Source organism: Oenanthe melanoleuca, chromosome 25 (genome assembly GCF_029582105.1).
Source record: "Oenanthe melanoleuca isolate GR-GAL-2019-014 chromosome 25, OMel1.0, whole genome shotgun sequence".
Classification (NCBI taxonomy): domain Eukaryota; kingdom Metazoa; phylum Chordata; class Aves; order Passeriformes; family Muscicapidae; genus Oenanthe; species Oenanthe melanoleuca.
Genome location: NC_079358.1, coordinates 8,048,705 through 8,065,937, shown reverse-complemented (window position 1 = coordinate 8,065,937; position 17,233 = coordinate 8,048,705). Strand labels below are relative to the sequence as shown.

The 17,233-nt window shown below is 47.4% G+C and overlaps 1 protein-coding gene across 3 annotated transcripts in view; it reads right to left on the bottom strand.

The window, feature by feature from the left end:
- DNM2 (dynamin 2) overlaps positions 1–17,223 on the bottom strand; it is a 67,817-nt gene extending 50,594 nt beyond the window's left edge. For all 3 annotated transcript variants that reach the window (XM_056510109.1, XM_056510110.1, XM_056510108.1), the window contains exons 1-3: positions 16,448–17,223; positions 7,935–8,008; positions 1,507–1,656 (exon numbers count right to left, since the gene is read on the bottom strand). In XM_056510109.1, coding sequence (XP_056366084.1) covers positions 1,507–1,656; positions 7,935–8,008; positions 16,448–16,608 — 385 coding nt within the window. In that variant the 5' untranslated portion in view covers positions 16,609–17,223. The remainder of the gene's footprint in view (positions 1–1,506; positions 1,657–7,934; positions 8,009–16,447) is intronic.
- Positions 17,224–17,233: the final 10 nt, after the last annotated feature.

Genomic DNA, 17,233 nt, shown 5'->3' with positions numbered 1-17,233 from the left:
CTGACTCAAACTTTAATCTGATTCTAAATTCAATCTGATTTTAAATTCAATCTGATTCTAAATTCAATCTAATTTCAAATTCAATCTGATTTCAAATTCAATCTGATTTCAAATTCAATCTAATTTTGAATTCAATCTGATTCAAACTTTAATCTAATTTTGAATTCAATCTGATTCAAACTTTAATCTGATTCTAAATTCAATCTGATTTTCAATTCAATCTGATTTCAAATTCAATCTAATTTTGAATTCAATCTGACTCAAATTCAATCTGATTCTAAATTCAATCTAATTCCAAATTCAATCTAATTCCAAATTCAATCTAATTTTGAATTCAATCTGATTCAAACTTTAATCTGATTCTAAATTCAATCTGATTTTAAATTCAATCTAATTTTGAATTCAATCTGACTCAAATTTTAATCTGATTTTAAATTCAATCTAATTCCAAATTCAATCTAATTCCAAATTCAATCTGATTCCAAATTCAATCTAATTCCAAATTCAATCTGATTCCAAATTCAATCTGATTCCAAATTCAATCTAATTCCAAATTCAGTCTGATTCTAAATTCAATCTGATTCCAAATTCAATCTGATTCTAAATTCAATCTGATTTTCAATTCAATCTGATTCTAAATTCAATCTGATTCTAAATTCAATCTGATTTTCAATTCAATCTGATTCTAAATTCAATCTAATTTTGAATTCAATCTGACTCAAATTTTAATCTGATTTTAAATTCAATCTGATTTTAAATTCAATCTAATTCCAAATTCAATTTGATTTCAAATTCAACCTGATTTCTAATTCAATCTAATTTCAAATTCAATCTAATTTCAAATTCAATCTGATTTTAAATTCAATCTGATTCCAAATTCAACATAATTCCAAATTCAATATAATTCCAAATTCAATCTGATTCCAAATTCAATCTAATTCCAAATTCAATCTGATTTTAAATTCAATCTAATTCCAAATTCAATCTAATTCCAAATTCAATCTGATTCTAAATTCAATCTAATTCCAAATTCAATCTGACTCCAAATTCAATCTAATTCCAAATTCAATCTAATCCCAAATTCAATCTGATCCCAAATTCAATCTAATTCCAAATTCAATCTGACTCCAAATTCAATCTAATTCCAAATTCAATCTAATTCCAAATTCAATCTGATTCTAAATTCAATCTAATTCCAAATTCAATCTGACTCCAAATTCAATCTAATTCCAAATTCAATCTAATTCCAAATTCAATCTAATTCCAAATTCAATCTGATTCCAAATTCAATCTAATTCTAAATTCAATCTAATTCCAAATTCAATCTAATTCCAAATCCAATCTAATTCCAAACCCACCCTGACTCAATCCGACCCCCCCTGGATTTTAACTCCGTAAAAACTCGGGTTGAAGCTGAGTGGATCCCTCCTTTTTGGGGCCAAATCCCTGCTGGACTCTGACCCAAAACCAGCCAAATTTTGCATTTTTTTGTCATTTTTGCCTCACCGTGGGGGGAGTAGACCCTGAGGTTGATGGGCACGGGGGAGATGCCCTTGTTGGTGCCCGTCAGGCGCTCGGTCTCGGCCTCGATCTCCTGGCGAACCTCATCGAAATCCGTGAACTTGCGCGACTTGCAGTGCAGGAACTCGGCGTATTCTGGGGGGAAACACAAAATTCTGTCAGTGCTGGGAGGGATGGGGGTTAAAAATGTTAATTTTGGGAGGGATGTGGGTTAAAAATGTTAATTTTGGGAGAGGGGGGTTAAAAATGTTAATTTTGGGAGAGATGGGGTTTGAAGGGTTAAAAAAATATTGATTTTTGGGAGAGATGGGGGTTAAAAATATTAATTGTTGGGAGAGATGGGGGTTAAAAATGAAAAAAGAACAGGGATTTTTTGGAGATTTGGGGGTTAAAAAGGAAAAAAAAATTTGAATTTTGGGAGAGCTGGGGGTTAAAGTGAAAAAATGTTAATTGTTGGGAGAGATGGGGGTTAAAAATGTTCATTTTTGGGAGAGATGGGGGTTAAAAATGTTAATTGTTGGGAGAGATGGGGGTTAAAAATGAAAAAAGAACAGGGATTTTTTGGAGATTTGGGGGTTAAAAAGGAAAAAAAAATTTGAATTCTGGGAGAGATGGGGGTTAAAGTGAAAAAATGTTAATTGTTGGGAGAGATGGGGGTTAAAAATGTTCATTTTTGGGAGAGATGTGGGGTAAAAATGTTCATTTTTGGGAGAGATGGGGTTAAAAATGTTAATTTTGGGAGTGGGGGGTTAAAAATGTTCATTTTGGGAGAGACGGGGGTTAAAAATGAAAAAAAAATGGGATTTTTGGGAGATCTGGGGTTTAAAAATGAAAAAAAAATGGGATTTTTGGGAGATCTGGGGTTGAAGTTAAAAAAAACAGGGATTTTTGGGAGATTTGGGGGTTAAAAATGTTCATTTTTGGGAGAGATGTGGGTTAAAAATGTTCATTTTTGAGAGAGATGGGGATTAAAGTGAAAAAAAAAAGGGATTTTTGGGAGAGCTGGGGTTTTAAAATTTTTAAAAATTGAATTCTTGGAGATGTGGGATTTAAAGACAAAAAAAAGGGATTTTTAGGAGATCTGGGGGTTAAAAATGAAAAAAAAAATTGAATTTTGGGAGATCTGGGGTTTAAAAGGAAAAAAAATGGAATTTTTGGGAGATTTAAGGGTTAAAAATGAAAAAAAATATTAATTTTTGGGAGATCTGGGGGTTAAAAATGAAAAAAAATATAGATTTTTGGGAGAGCTGGGGGTTAAAAATTTTAAAAAATGGAATTTTTGGGAGAGCTGGGGTTGAAGGGTTAAAAAATATTAATTGTTGGGAGAGCTGGGGGTTAAAAATGAAAAAAAAATGGGATTTTTGGGAGATCTGGGGTTTAAAAATTTTTAAAAATTTAATTCTTGGAGATGTGGGATTGAAAGTTTAAAAAATGGAATTTTTGGGAGATCTGAAATTGGAAAATGAAGAAATGGAATTTTTGGGAGATCTGGGGGTTAAAGTGAAAAAAAATATTAATTTTTGGGAGATCTGGGGTTTAAAAATGAAAAAAAAAATTGAATTTTTGGGAGATCTGGGGGTTAAAAATGAAAAAATTAAGTTTTTAGGGAGATCTGGGGTTAAAGTGAAAAAAAATGGGATTTTTTGGGAGATCGGGGGGTTAAAGTTTAAAAAAATATTAATCTTTTGGAGATCTGGGGTTTAAAAATTTTAAAAAAATGGAATTTTTGGGAGATCTGGAATTGGAAAATGAAGAAATGGAATTTTCGGGAGATCTGGGGTTTAAAAATGAAAAAAAAAAAATTTGAATTTTTGGGAGAGCTGGGGGTTAAAAATGAAAAAAAAATGGAATTTTTGGGAGATTTGGGGGTTAGAAAATAAAAAAAATATTAATTTTTGGGAGAGCTGGGGGTTAAAGTGCAAAAATGTTAATTGTTGGGAGAGCTGGGGGTTAAAAATTAAAAAAAATATTAATTTTTGGGAGAGCTGGGATTTAAAAATTTATAAAAATTGAATTCTTGGATATCTGGGGTTTAAAGTTTAAAAAAATATTAATCTTTTGGAGATCTGGGGTTTAAAAAATTTTAAAAATGGAATTTTTGGGAGATCTGGGATTTAAAAATAAAAAAATGAAATTTTGGGAGATCTGGGGTTTAAAAAATTTTAAAAATGGAATTTTTGGGAGATCTGGGATTTAAAAATTTAAAAAATGGAATTTTTGGAAGATTTGGGGGAATGGAGAGGTTTTTATGGATGGCACTGTGTTAAAATGAATGAATGAATGAATAAATAAATGAATAAATAATAGACAAAAAATGAAAATTACACATAATAAAATATTAATAAAGTTATGAACTAACTATAATTTAAAAATAATAAATATAAAAAATAATAATAATAAATAATTAAGGTAATAAAAATTGCACAGGGGGAAATTTTGGAGGGCTGGAAATTCCAAAATTAATCCCCAAAAAAATCCCAGAATGGGAATGGGAATGATGGGAATAATGGGAAAAATGGGAATGGGAATAATGGAAATAATGGGAATAATGGGAATAATGGGAATGATGGGAAATAATGGGAAGATGGGAATAATGGGAAAAATGGAAATAAAGGGAATAATGGAAATAATGGGAATGGGAAATTTGGAATAGAATTCTCCCCTGTTCCCTGTGGAATTCTCTCCCTGTTCCCTCTGGAATTCTCTCCTGTTTCCTATGGAATTCTCTCCCTGTTCCCTGTGGAATTCTCTCCCTGTTCCCTGTGGAATTCTCTCCCGTTCCCTGTGGAATTCTCTCCTGTTCCCTGTGGAATTCTCTCCTGTTCCCTGTGGAATTCTCTCCTGTTCCCTGTGGAATTCTCTCCCTGTTCCCTGTGGAATTCTCTCCCTGTTCCCTGTGGAATTCTCTCCTGTTCCCTATGGAATTCTCTCCCTGTTCCCTGTGGAATTCTGTCCCTGTTCCCTGTGGAATTTTCTCCCTGTTCCCTGTGGAATTCTCTCCCTGTTCCCTGTGGAATTCTCTCCCTGTTCCCTCTGGAATTCTCTCCCTGTTCCCTGTGGAATTTTCTCCTGTTCCCTATGGAATTCTCTCCCTGTTCCCTCTGGAATTCTCTCCTGTTCCCTCTGGAATTCTCTCCCTGTTCTCTATGGAATTCTCTCCCTGTTCCCTGTGGAATTCTCTCCCTGTTCCCTCTGGAATTCTCTCCCTGTTCCCTGTGGAATTCTCTCCCTGTTCCCTATGGAATTCTCTCCCTGTTCCCTGTGGAATTCTCTCCTGTTCCCTGTGGAATTCTCTCCTGTTCCCTCTGGAATTCTCTCCCTGTTCCCTGTGGAATTCTCTCCTGTTCCCTCTGGAATTCTCTCCCTGTTCCCTGTGGAATTCTCTCCCTGTTCCCTCTGGAATTCTCCCTGTACCCTCTGGAATTCTCTCCTGTTCCCTGTGGAATTCTCTCCCTGTTCCCTCTGGAATTCTCTCCCTGTTCCCTGTGGAATTCTCTCCTGTTCCCTCTGGAATTCTCTCCCTGTTCCCTCTGGAATTCTCTCCTGTTCCCTCTGGAATTCTCTCCCTGTTCCCTCTGGAATTCTCTCCTGTTCCCTCTGGAATTCTCTCCCTGTTCTCTATGGAATTCTCTCCCTGTTCCCTGTGGAATTCTCTCCTGTTCCCTGTGGAATTCTCTCCCTGTTTCCTGTGGAATTCTCTCCCTGTTCCCTCTGGAATTCTCTCCCTGTTCCCTGTGGAATTCTCTCCTGTTCCCTGTGGAATTCTCTCCTGTTCCCTGTGGAATTCTCTCCCTGTTCCCTATGGAATTCTCTCCCTGCTCCCTCTGGAATTCTCCCTGTTCCCTGTGGAATTCTCTCCCTGTTCCCTGTGGAATTTTCTCCTGTTCCCTGTGGAATTTTCTCCCTGTTCCCTGTGGAATTCTCTCCCTGTTCCCTATGGAATTCTCTCCCTGTTCCCTGTGGAATTCTCTCCTGTTCCCTATGGAATTCTCTCCTGTTCCCTGTGGAATTTTCTCCCTGTTCCCTGTGGAATTCTCTCCTGTTCCCTGTGGAATTCTCTCCCTGTTCCCTATGGAATTCTCCCTGTTCCCTCTGGAATTCTCTCCCCTGTTCCCTGTGGAATTCTCTCCCCTGTTCCCTGTGGAATTCTCTCCTGTTCCCTGTGGAATTCTCTCCTGTTCCCTGTGGAATTCTCTCCCTGTTCCCTGTGGAATTCTCTCCTGTTCCCTGTGGAATTCTCTCCTGTTCCCTCTGGAATTCTCTCCTGTTCCCTCTGGAATTCTCTCCCTGTTCCCTCTGGAATTCTCTCCCTGTTCCCTGTGGAATTCTCTCCCTGTTCCCTCTGGAATTCTCTCTCCTGTTCCCTATGGAATTCTCTCCTGTTCCCTGTGGAATTCTCTCCCTGTTCCCTGTGGAATTCTCTCCCTGTTCCCTCTGGAATTCTCTCCTGTTCCCTGTGGAATTCTCTCCCTGTTCCCTGTGGAATTCTCTCCCTGTTCCCTGTGGAATTCTCTCCTGTTCCCTATGGAATTCTCCCTGTTCCCTCTGGAATTCTCTCCTGTTCCCTGTGGAATTCTCTCCCTGTTCCCTGTGGAATTCTCTCTCCTGTTCCCTGTGGAATTCTCTCCTGTTCCCTATGGAATTCTCCCTGTTCCCTCTGGAATTCTCTCCTGTTCCCTCTGGAATTCTCTCCCTGTTCCCTGTGGAATTCTCTCCTGTTCCCTGTGGAATTCTCTCCTATTCCCTCTGGAATTCTCTCACTGTTCCCTCTGGAATTCTCTCCCTGTTCCCTCTGGAATTCTCTCCCTGTTCCCTGTGGAATTCTCTCCCTGTTCCCTCTGGAATTCTCTCCCTGTTCCCTCTGGAATTCTCTCCTGTTCCCTGTGGAATTCTCTCCTGTTCCCTGTGGAATTCTCTCCCTGTTCCCTCTGGAATTCTCTCCCTGTTCCCTGTGGAATTCTCTCCCCTGTTCCCTGTGGAATTCTCTCCCTGTTCCCTCTGGAATTCTCCCTGTTCCCTCTGGAATTCTCTCCTGTTCCCTCTGGAATTCTCTCCTGTTCCCTGTGGAATTCTCTCCCTGTTCCCTCTGGAATTCTCTCCTGTTCCCTGTGGATTCTCTCCCTGTTCCCTCTGGAATTCTCCCTGTTCCCTCTGGAATTCTCTCCCTGTTCCCTGTGGAATTCTCCCTGTTCCCTGTGGATTCTCTCCTGTTCCCTGTGGAATTCTCTCCTGTTCCCTATGGAATTCTCTCCCCTGTTCCCTGTGGAATTCTCTCCTGTTCCCTCTGGAATTCTCTCCCTGTTCCCTCTGGAATTCTCTCCCTGTTCCCTGTGGAATTCTCTTCCTGTTCCCTCTGGAATTCTCTCCTGTTCCCTATGGAATTCTCTCCCTGCTCCCTCTGGAATTCTCTCCTGTTCCCTGTGGAATTTTCTCCCTGTTCCCTGTGGAATTCTCCCCTGTTCCCTGTGGAATTCTCTCCCTGTTCCCTCTGGAATTCTCTCCTGTTCCCTGTGGAATTCTCTCCTGTTCCCTGTGGAATTTTCTCCTGTTCCCTGTGGAATTCTCTCCCTGTTCCCTGTGGAATTCTCTCCTGTTCCCTCTGGAATTCTCTCACTGTTCCCTGTGGAATTCTCTCCCTGTTCCCTCTGGAATTCTCTCCTGTTCCCTGTGGAATTCTCTCCTGTTCCCTCTGGAATTCTCTCCCTGTTCCCTATGGAATTCTCTCCCTGTTCCCTATGGAATTCTCTCCTGTTCCCTGTGGAATTCTCTCCTGTTCCCTATGGAATTCTCTCCTGTTCCCTGTGGAATTCTCTCCCTGTTCCCTGTGGAATTCTCTCCCTGTTCCCTGTGGAATTCTCTCCCTGTTCCCTCTGGAATTCTCTCCCTTGTTCCCTCTGGAATTCTCTCCCTGTTCCCTCTGGAATTCTCTCCCTGTTCCCTGTGGAATTCTCTCCTGTTCCCTGTGGAATTCTCTCCCTGTTCCCTGTGGAATTCTCTCCTGTTCCCTCTGGAATTCTCTCCTGTTCCCTGTGGAATTCTCTCCCTGTTCCCTGTGGAATTCTCCCTGTTCCCTGTGGAATTCTCTCCCTGTTCCCTATGGAATTCTCTCCTGTTCCCTCTGGAATTCTCTCCCTGTTCCCTGTGGAATTCTCTCCCTGTTCCCTGTGGAATTCTCTCCTGTTCCCTATGGAATTCTCTCCTGTTCCCTGTGGAATTCTCTCCCTGTTCCCTGTGGAATTCTCTCCTGTTCCCTGTGGGAATTCTCTCCTGTTCCCTGTGGAATTCTCTCCCTGTTCCCTCTGGAATTCTCTCCCTGTTCCTTGTGGAATTCTCTCCCTGTTCCCTGTGGAATTCTCCCTGTTCCCTCTGGAATTCTCTCCTGTTCCCTGTGGAATTCTCCCTGTTCCCTGTACCTGTTTTGGAGAAGATGAGCTGCAGGATCAGGGGGCGCCGGGTGACGATCCCGGATCCGCGGGGCAGGAAATCCCTGCAGGGCACAGAAAGATGGATCAATAAATTAATTAAAAATTAATTAATTAATCCCATTGATTCATGCAGAGTCCTGGGATGAAAACATGGATTAATTAACTAATTAATCCCACTGATTTCTGCAAAATCCTGGCATGAAAAGACAAGAAAATCAGGAAATTCCCACAGATTTCTTCCCAGGGGAAAATATTTTTTAAAGTTATTTATTTATTTGTTTGTTTGTTTATTTATTGGTGGGAGGGAGGGGGAAGATTTCTGCCCGGAAAAGGAGGAAATTTGGGCTGGGAATCGGGAGTGATGAGGAGGGAATTCCAGAATTCCAGGATTCCAGCTGGCTTTGGGAATCCCAGAATTCCAGAATCCCAGATTTCCAGCTGGGTTGGCAATCCCAGAATTCCAGGATTCCAGCTGGGTTTGGGAATCCCAGAATCCCAGAATTCCAGATTCCAGCTGGGTTTGGCAATCTCAGAATTCCTGGATTCCAGGACTCCAGCTGGGTTGGCAATCCCAGAATCCCAGAATTCCAGCTGGGTTGGCATTCCCAGAATTCCAGAATCTCAGGATTCCAGCTGGGTTTGGGAACTGCAGAATCCCAGAATCCCAGAATCCCAGAATCCCAGCTGGGTTGGCAGTCCCAGAATCCCAGAATCCCGGAATCCCATGATCCCAGGATCCCAGCCGGGTTTGGGAATCCCATGATCCCAGGATCCCAGCCGGGTTTGGGAATCCCAGAATCCCAGGATCCCAGCCGGGGTGCAGTCCCAGGATCCCAGAATCCCAGGATTCCATGATCCCAGGATCCCAGCCGGGGTGCAGTCCCAGGGTCCCAGGATCCCATAATCCCATAATCCCAGGATCCCAGTCGGGTTTGGGAACTGCAGAATCCCAGAATCCCATGATCCCAGAATCCCATAATCCCATAATCCCAGTATCCCAGCCGGGTTGGCAGTCCCAGAATTCCAGAATCTCGGAATCCCAGAATCCCAGGATTCCATAATCCCAGGATCCCAGCCGGGTTGGTAGTCCCAGAATTCCAGAATCTCGGAATCCCAGAATCCCATGATCCCAGGATCCCAGCCGGGGTGCAGTCCCAGGATCCCAGAATCCCAGGATTCCATGATCCCAGTATCCCAGCCGGGTTGCAGTCCCAGAATTCCAGAATCCCGGAATCCCATGATCCCAGGATTCCATGATCCCAGTATCCCAGCCGGGTTTGGGAATTCCATGATCCCAGTATCCCAGCCGGGTTTGGGAATTCCATGATCCCAGTATCCCAGCCGGGGTGCAGTCCCAGAATCCCAGGATCCCAGAATCCCATAATTCCATAATCCCAGGATCCCAGCCGGGTTGCAGTCCCAGAATCCCAGGATCCCAGAATCCCAGAATCCCAGTATCCCAGGATCCCAGCCGGGTTGCAGTCCCAGAATCCCAGAATCCCCGAATCCCAGAATCCCATGATTCTATGATCCCAGTATCCCAGCCGTGTTGCAGTCCCAGGATCCCAGGATCCCATAATCCCATAATCCCAGTATCCCAGAATCCAGCCGGGCTGCAGTCCCAGAATTCCAGAATCCCAGGATCCCAGTATCCCACCCGGGTTGCAGTCCCAGAATCCCAGAATCCCAGAATTCCAGAATCCCAGAATCCCAGAATCCAGCCGGGGTGCAGTCCCAGGATCCCAGAATTCCGGAATCCCATAATCCCAGAATCCCAGTATCCCAGGATCCAGCCGGGTTGCAGTCCCAGAATCCCAGTATCCCATAATCCCAGTATCCCAGTATCCCAGAATCCAGCCGGGCTGCAGTCCCATAATCCCAGTATCCCAGTATCCCAGCCGGGCTGCAGTCCCAGAATCCCAGAATCCCAGAATCCCATAATCCCATAATCCCAGTATCCCAGTACCCAGCCGGGCTGCAGTCCCAGCCCCAGCAGCCCCGCCCCGTGGGGTGACCCCGTGCCCCCGGGGCTGTCCCGGATTTGGGGTGACAGCCCCGGAAATGCAGATCCTGCCCGGCCGGTCGGGCAGGGAGGGGCAGGGAGGGAAAGTCGGGAATAAACACGGGAGGGGAGCGGCTGGTGGGCAGGGGATCCCACGGGAATGGGGATCCCACGGGAATGGGGATCCCACGGGAATGGGGATCCCACGGGAATGGGGACCCCAAAGGAATGGGGATCCCACGGGAATGGGGGATCCCAAACCTGATCCCAAAGAAATGGGGGATCCCACGGGAATGGGGGATCCCACGGGAATGGGGATCCCAAAGGAATGGGGATCCCATGGGAATGGGGGATCCCACGGGAATGGGGGATCCCAAACCTGATCCCAAAGGAATGGGGTGATCCTAAAGGAATGGGGGGATCCCACAGGAATGGGGGTTCCCACGGGAATTAGGGGATCCCACAGGAATGGGGGATCCCAAACCTGATCCCAAAGGAATGGGGTGATCCCACGGGAATGGGGGATCCCATGGGAATAGGGGGATCCCACAGGAATGGGGGATCCCAAAGGAATGGGGTATCCCACAGGAATGGGGGGATTCCACAGGAATAGGGGTATCCCACAGGAATGGGGGGATCCCAAACCTGATCCCAAACAAATGGGGTGATCCCAAACATGATCCCACAGGAATGGGGTGATCCCACAGGAACGGGGGGATCCCACGGGAATTAGGGGATCCCACGGGAATGGGGGGATGCCAACCTTGATCCCACAGGAATGGGTGATCCCATGGGAATGGGGGGATCCCACAGGAATGGGGGGATCCCAGCCCTGATCCCAAAGAAATGGGGGTGATCCCACAGGAATGGGGTGACCCCAGCCCTGACCCCACAGGAATGGGGTGATCCCACAGGAATGGGGTGATCCCAAACCTGACCCCACAAGAATGGGGTGACCCCAGCCCTGACCCCACAGAAATGGGGTGATCCCAAACCTGATCCCAAAGGAATGGGGTGACCCCACAAGAATGGGGTGACCCCACAGGAATGGGGTGACCCCACAGGAATGGGGTGACCCCAGCCCTGACCCCAAAGGAATGGGGTGACCCCACAAGAATGGGGTGACCCCACAGGAATGGGGTGACCCCAGCCCTGACCCCACAGGAATGGGGTGACCCCAGCCCTGACCCCACAGGAATGGGGTGACCCCACAGGAATGGGGGGACCCCAGCCCTGACCCCAAAGGAATGGGGTGACCCCACAAGAATGGGGTGACCCCACAGGAATGGGGTGACCCCAGCCCTGACCCCACAGGAATGGGGTGACCCCACAGGAATGGGGTGACCCCACAAGAATGGGGTGACCCCACAGGAATGGGGTGATCCCAAACCTGATCCCATAGAAATGGGGTGATCCCAAAGGAATGGGGTGACCCCACAGGAATGGGGTGATCCCAAAGGAATGGGGTGATCCCAAACCTGACCCCACAGGAATGGGGGGACCCAGCCCTGACCCCACAGGAATGGGGTGACCCCACAAGAATGGGGTGATCCCAAAGGAATGGGGTGATCCCAAACCTGACCCCACAGGAATGGGGGGACCCAGCCCTGACCCCACAGGAATGGGGTGACCCCACAAGAATGGGGTGATCCCAAACCTGACCCCACAGGAATGGGGTGATCCCAAACCTGACCCCACAGGAATGGGGGGACCCCACAGGAATGGGGTGACCCCAGCCCTGACCCCACAGGAATCTCCACCCTCCCCCTTTTCCCGCAGCAGTTCCGGGAATTCCGGGTCCCTCCCTGTCCGGATCCCCGCCCCAGTGACGTCACCGTGACGTCACCAGCCCAGGTGTGACGGGGGGGACACAGGTGTGACAGGGACAAAGGGAGGGAATTTCCCAAAATCCAGGGAAACCTGCGGGAAAACACCTGAGGTGGGCGTGGCCCTGCCGGATCCTGCCCACTTCCTGATTGTCCCCCCAAATTCATCATTGTCCCCCCAAATTCATCATTGTCCTTCCCAAATTCTGCCCAAATTCCTGATTGTGCCCCCAAATTCATCACTGTCCCCCCAAATTCATCATTGTCCCCCCCAATTCCTGATTGTCTCCCCAAATTCATCATTGTCCCCCCAAATTCATCACTGTTCCCCCAAATTCCTGATTGTCCTTTTCCCAAATTCCTGATTGTCCTTCCCAAATTCATCACTGTCCCCCCAAATTCATCACTGTCCTTCCCAAATTCATCACTGTCCCCCCAAATTCATCACTGTCCTTCCCAAATTCTGCCCAAATTCCTGATTGTCCCCCCAAATTCATCACTGTCCCTCCAAATTCATCATTGTCCCCCAAATTCATCACTGTCCCCCCAAATTCATCATTGTCCCCCCAAATTCATCATTGTACCCCCAAATTCATCACTGTCCCCCCCAAATTCATCATTGTCCCTCCAAATTCCTGATTGTCCCCCCAAATTCATCATTGTCCCTCCAAATTCCTGATTGTCCCCCCAAATTCATCATTGTCCCTCCAAATTCCTGATTGTCCCCCCAAATTCATCACTGTTCCCCCAAATTCCTGATTGTCCTTCCCAAATTCCTGATTGGCCCCCCCAAATTCTGCCAAAATTCCTGATGGTCCCTCCCAAATTCATCATTGTACCCCCAAATTTCTGATTGTCCCCCCAAATTCCTGATGGTCCCTCCCAAATTCTGCCAAATCCCACTGACCCAAAATCCCAAAATCCCAAATCCCACTGACCCCAAACCCTGGGGGTGGGTATTCAGCACCATTTTGGGACCCCCCAAAATTTCAGGGAAAGAAATTGGGGAATTTCAGGCTGAGGACTCCCAGCCCCCCCGTCCCCCGGGGCTGATAAAGCCCCATTGAGGTCGGGACTGTCCCCAAGCCCGGGTGACAACGGCCCCATTGTCCCCAGGGCTGGAGCCGGGAGGGGCAGGGCTGAGACTCCCAGCTCCTCCTCTGGGCATTTGCCCAGGAAATCTGGGGATTCAGGCCCAAAATCCCTCTGAATTTGGGGATTGAGGCACAAAATCCCATTAAATTTGGGGATTCAGACCAAAAATCCCACTGGATTTGGGGATTGAGGCCCAAAATGCAACTGAATTTGGGGACTGAGGCCCAAAATCCCATTAAATTTGGGGATTCAGGCCCAAAATCCCACTGGATTTGGGGACTCAGACCCAAAATCCCATTAAATTTGGAGATTCAGAACCAAAATCCAACTGAATTTGGGGATTGAGACCCAAAATCCCACTGAATTTGGGGATTCAGGCCCAAAATGCAACTGAATTTGGGGATTGAAGCACAAAATTCCACTGAATTTGGAGACTGAGGCCCAAAATCCCATTAAATTTCGAGATTAAGGTCCAAAATCCCACTGGATTTGGGGATTCAGATGCAAAATCCCATTAAATTTGGGGATTGAGACCCAAAATGCAACTGAATTTGGGGATTGAGACCCAAAATCCCACTGAATTTGGGGATTGAGGCACAAAATCCCACTGAATTTGGAGATTCAGACCAAAAATCCCATTAAATTTGGGGATTCAGGCCCAAAATCCCACTGAATTTGGAGATTCAGGCCCAAAATGTAACTGAATTTGGGGATTGAGGCACAAAATCCCATTAAATTTGGGGATTCAGACCAAAAATCCCATTAAATTTGGGGACTGAGGCCCAAAATCCCACTGAATTTGGGGATTGAGGCCCAAAATCCCACTGAATTTGGGGATTGAGGCCCAAAATCCCATTAAATTTCGAGATTAAGGTCCAAAATCCCACTGGATTTGGGGATTCAGATGCAAAATCCCATTAAATTTGGGGATTGAGACCCAAAATGCAACTGAATTTGGGGATTGAGGCACAAAATCCCATTAAATTTCGAGATTAAGGTCCAAAATCCCACTGGATTTGGGGATTCAGATCCAAAATCCCATTAAATTTGGGGACTGAGGCCCAAAATTCCACTAAATTTGGGGATTCAGGCCCAAAATCCCACTGAATTTGGAGATTCAGGCCCAAAATCCCACTGAATTTGGGGATTGAGGCACAAAATCCCATTAAATTTGGGGATTCAGATCCAAAATCCCATTAAATTTGGGGATTCAGATCCAAAATCCCATTAAATTTGGGGATTGAGGCACAAAATCCCACCGAATTCAGAGACTGAGACCCAAAATCCCAATAAATTTGAGGATTGAGGCCCAAATTCCTCCTAGTTTGGGAAATTCATGGATTTTGGGATTTCTCAGCCCAACTCCAGGTCTCTCCAAGGGATTTTGGGCACAGAATCCACCTCAGGATTCTTTTCCTGTGTGTTTTGAGGGTAAAAAAAAAAAAAAAAAAATGGGACCAGGGCTTTGTGAAGGCTCATAAAAACCAAAATAAATCTCAAAGAGCTGCAAAAATCAAAAGTCAACTTCAGCCAGGGGCAGATTTCGATCAGGTTTCGATCGTGGATCGTTGGGAAAATCAGAACAGCCCTGAGGGTTTGGTATTTGTGAAAAAAAGGATAAAATAAAATAAAATAAAATAAAATAAAATAAAATAAAATAAAATAAAATAAAATAAAATAAAATAAAATAAAAATATAAAATAAAATATAAATAAAATAAAATATAAAACATAAAATATAAAATATAAAACATAAAATATAAAACATAATAAAATAAATTTTAAAAACCCCAGGTCCTGCTCAGCCACTTTGAGGGGAGAATCCCAAAATTGCTCCCAAAATTTGGGGTGACACAGCCAGAGCTCCTCAGTGTCACATTGCAGATGGTGTAATTAACCCTAATTAGCATCTCCAAGGGGTTTAATTAGCAGGGGTGGTAATTACAGGGTGCCAGAATTGCCAGGGATTCAGGCTGGGGAATAAATCAAATGTTTGCAGCCCTGAGTGGTGGAAAATGTCAAATCTGCCCCAAATTCAGGATGGGAATTCGATGGGAGAGAAGGGGGAGGGATGGAGCCCAGTGTGGGAATGGGGCAGAGCTGAGCTGTGGGGCACAGCTGATTGATCCATGGGGCACAGCTGATCTATGGGGCACAGCTGATTGATTGATCCATGGGGCACAGCTGATTGATTGATCCATGGGGCACAGAGCTGATCCATGGGGCACAGCTGATTGATTGATCCATGGGGCACAGAGCTGAGCTGTGGGGCACAGCTGATTGATCCATGGGGCACAGCTGATTGATCCATGGGGCACAGAGCTGATCCATGGGGCACAGCTGATTGATCCATGGGGCACAGCTGATCTATGGGGCACAGCTGATTGATCCATGGGGCACAGAGCTGATCTATGGGGCACAGAGCTGATCTATGGGGCACAGCTGATTGATCCATGGGGCACAGAGCTGATCTACGGGGCACAGAGCTGATCTATGGGGCACAGCTGATTGATCCATGGGGCACAGCTGATTGATCCATGGGGCACAGAGCTGATTGATTCATGGGGCACAGCTGATCCATGGGGCACAGCTGATTGATTGATCCATGGGGCACAGCTGATCTATGGGGCACAGCTGATTGATCCATGGGGCAGAGCTGAGCTGTGGGGCACAGCTGATTGATCCATGGGGCACAGCTGATTGATCCATGGGGCATAGAGCTGATCCATGGGGCACAGCTGATTGATCCATGGGGCACAGCTGATTGATCCATGGGGCATAGAGCTGATCCATGGGGCACAGAGCCCATCCATGGGTCAGAGCTGAGCTATGGGGCACAGCCCGAGGGGTAGAGCTGATCCATGGGGCACAGAGCCCATCCATGGGGCACAGAGCTGAGCCATGGGGCACAGCCAGAGGGGCAGAGCTGATGTATGAGGCACAGAGCCCAGCCATGGGGCACAGAGCTAAACCATGGGTCAGAGCTGATCTATGGGGCACAGCTGAGCCATGGGGCACAGCCCGAGGAGTAGAGCTGATCCATGGGGCACAGAGCTGAGCCATGGGGCATAGAGCTAAACCATGGGTCAGAGCTGATCTATGGGGCACAGAGCTGGTCTATGAGGCACAGAGCCCATCCATGGGGCACAGCCCCTCCATGGATTATATGGGGCAGGACAAACCAAGCGGAATTCTTCGCCAGCAGCCCCAAACCCCCATTTTTTTGCGGATTTCCTGCCACGATTCCCTTCCGAGCTCTCTGCTCCCCGTTATCGGCGGCGCCCACTCTCCGCTCCCTCCCTATCTCGGGGCGCAGCCCCACGGCGAGGATGAGGAGGAGGAAGGCGCCCAGAACACGGAGGGACTCCATAACAACCACGGAAACCCCGAATTATTTTGGGATTGACGGGCCTGACCCGAGCCCGCCCCGCTGCCGGTTCCGCTGCCGGTTCCGCCGCCGGTTCCGCCGCCGGTTCCGCTGCCGGCTCCGCCCGTTCCTTACGCAGTTTGCGCAGCCCGCGCCCCGTCCCGCCGGCCGCGCCCTCACGCCGCCGCTATTCCCCAACGCGCTTTACTCACCGGCCCACGAAGTTCTCCAGCACCGAGCTCTTGCCGGCGCTCTGCCCGCCCACCACGGCGATCTGCGGCAGGTCCAGGTGGCAGCTCTGCCCGATGGAGCTGAAGGCGTCCTGCAGCTTGTTGACCAGCGGGATGAGCTCCTCCATGCCACGGTTGCCCATGGTGGCGCCGGAGGTGCCGGGCCCGCGGCGGCGGCGGCGGCCAAACTTCCCCTCAGAGTCTCCTCATCCGGCACCGCCCCGCCCCCCCCGCGCTGAGCCGCCATTGGAGGGCCGGGCTGTCAATCACGGCGGTGCGCACAGAGGATTGGAGCAGCGCTCTGTCAATCATAGCGCTGGGCGGGACAGGGAAGCCGAGCCCGTTCTCTGTTGGTCCATCGCCTGTCAATCATCGCTCGCAGCCAATGGGAGGCGGCGCTGTGTGTCAGCTGAGGCGGCTGTGATGTAATCCCGCCCCTTTGATTGGCGGGCAGGACTTCCCTCAGGCGCTGCCGCCGCTCGCCCCGCTCTCCCTCCCCGCCCTGACCAATGCAAACGGCAGAGGAACCTCAGGGAATAGAAAACCCTCTGGCAATGGATCAGCCGGTCAATCAGCCATTCCCGCTCGCCCATTGCCTCTCCCGCTGTTTCTCGCCCCGTCGAGCGTCGTGTGTTCGCTCACGGGGAGCGACAGTCCCGAAGCGAAGCCCCGGGGCTAGAACTGCCCGGGGACCCCTTAGGAACAAGAATCAGCAGGAAATGGCTCCGCTCCCTGCCCTGTCTGGGTTTAGAGGGGTTTCTGCTGAGG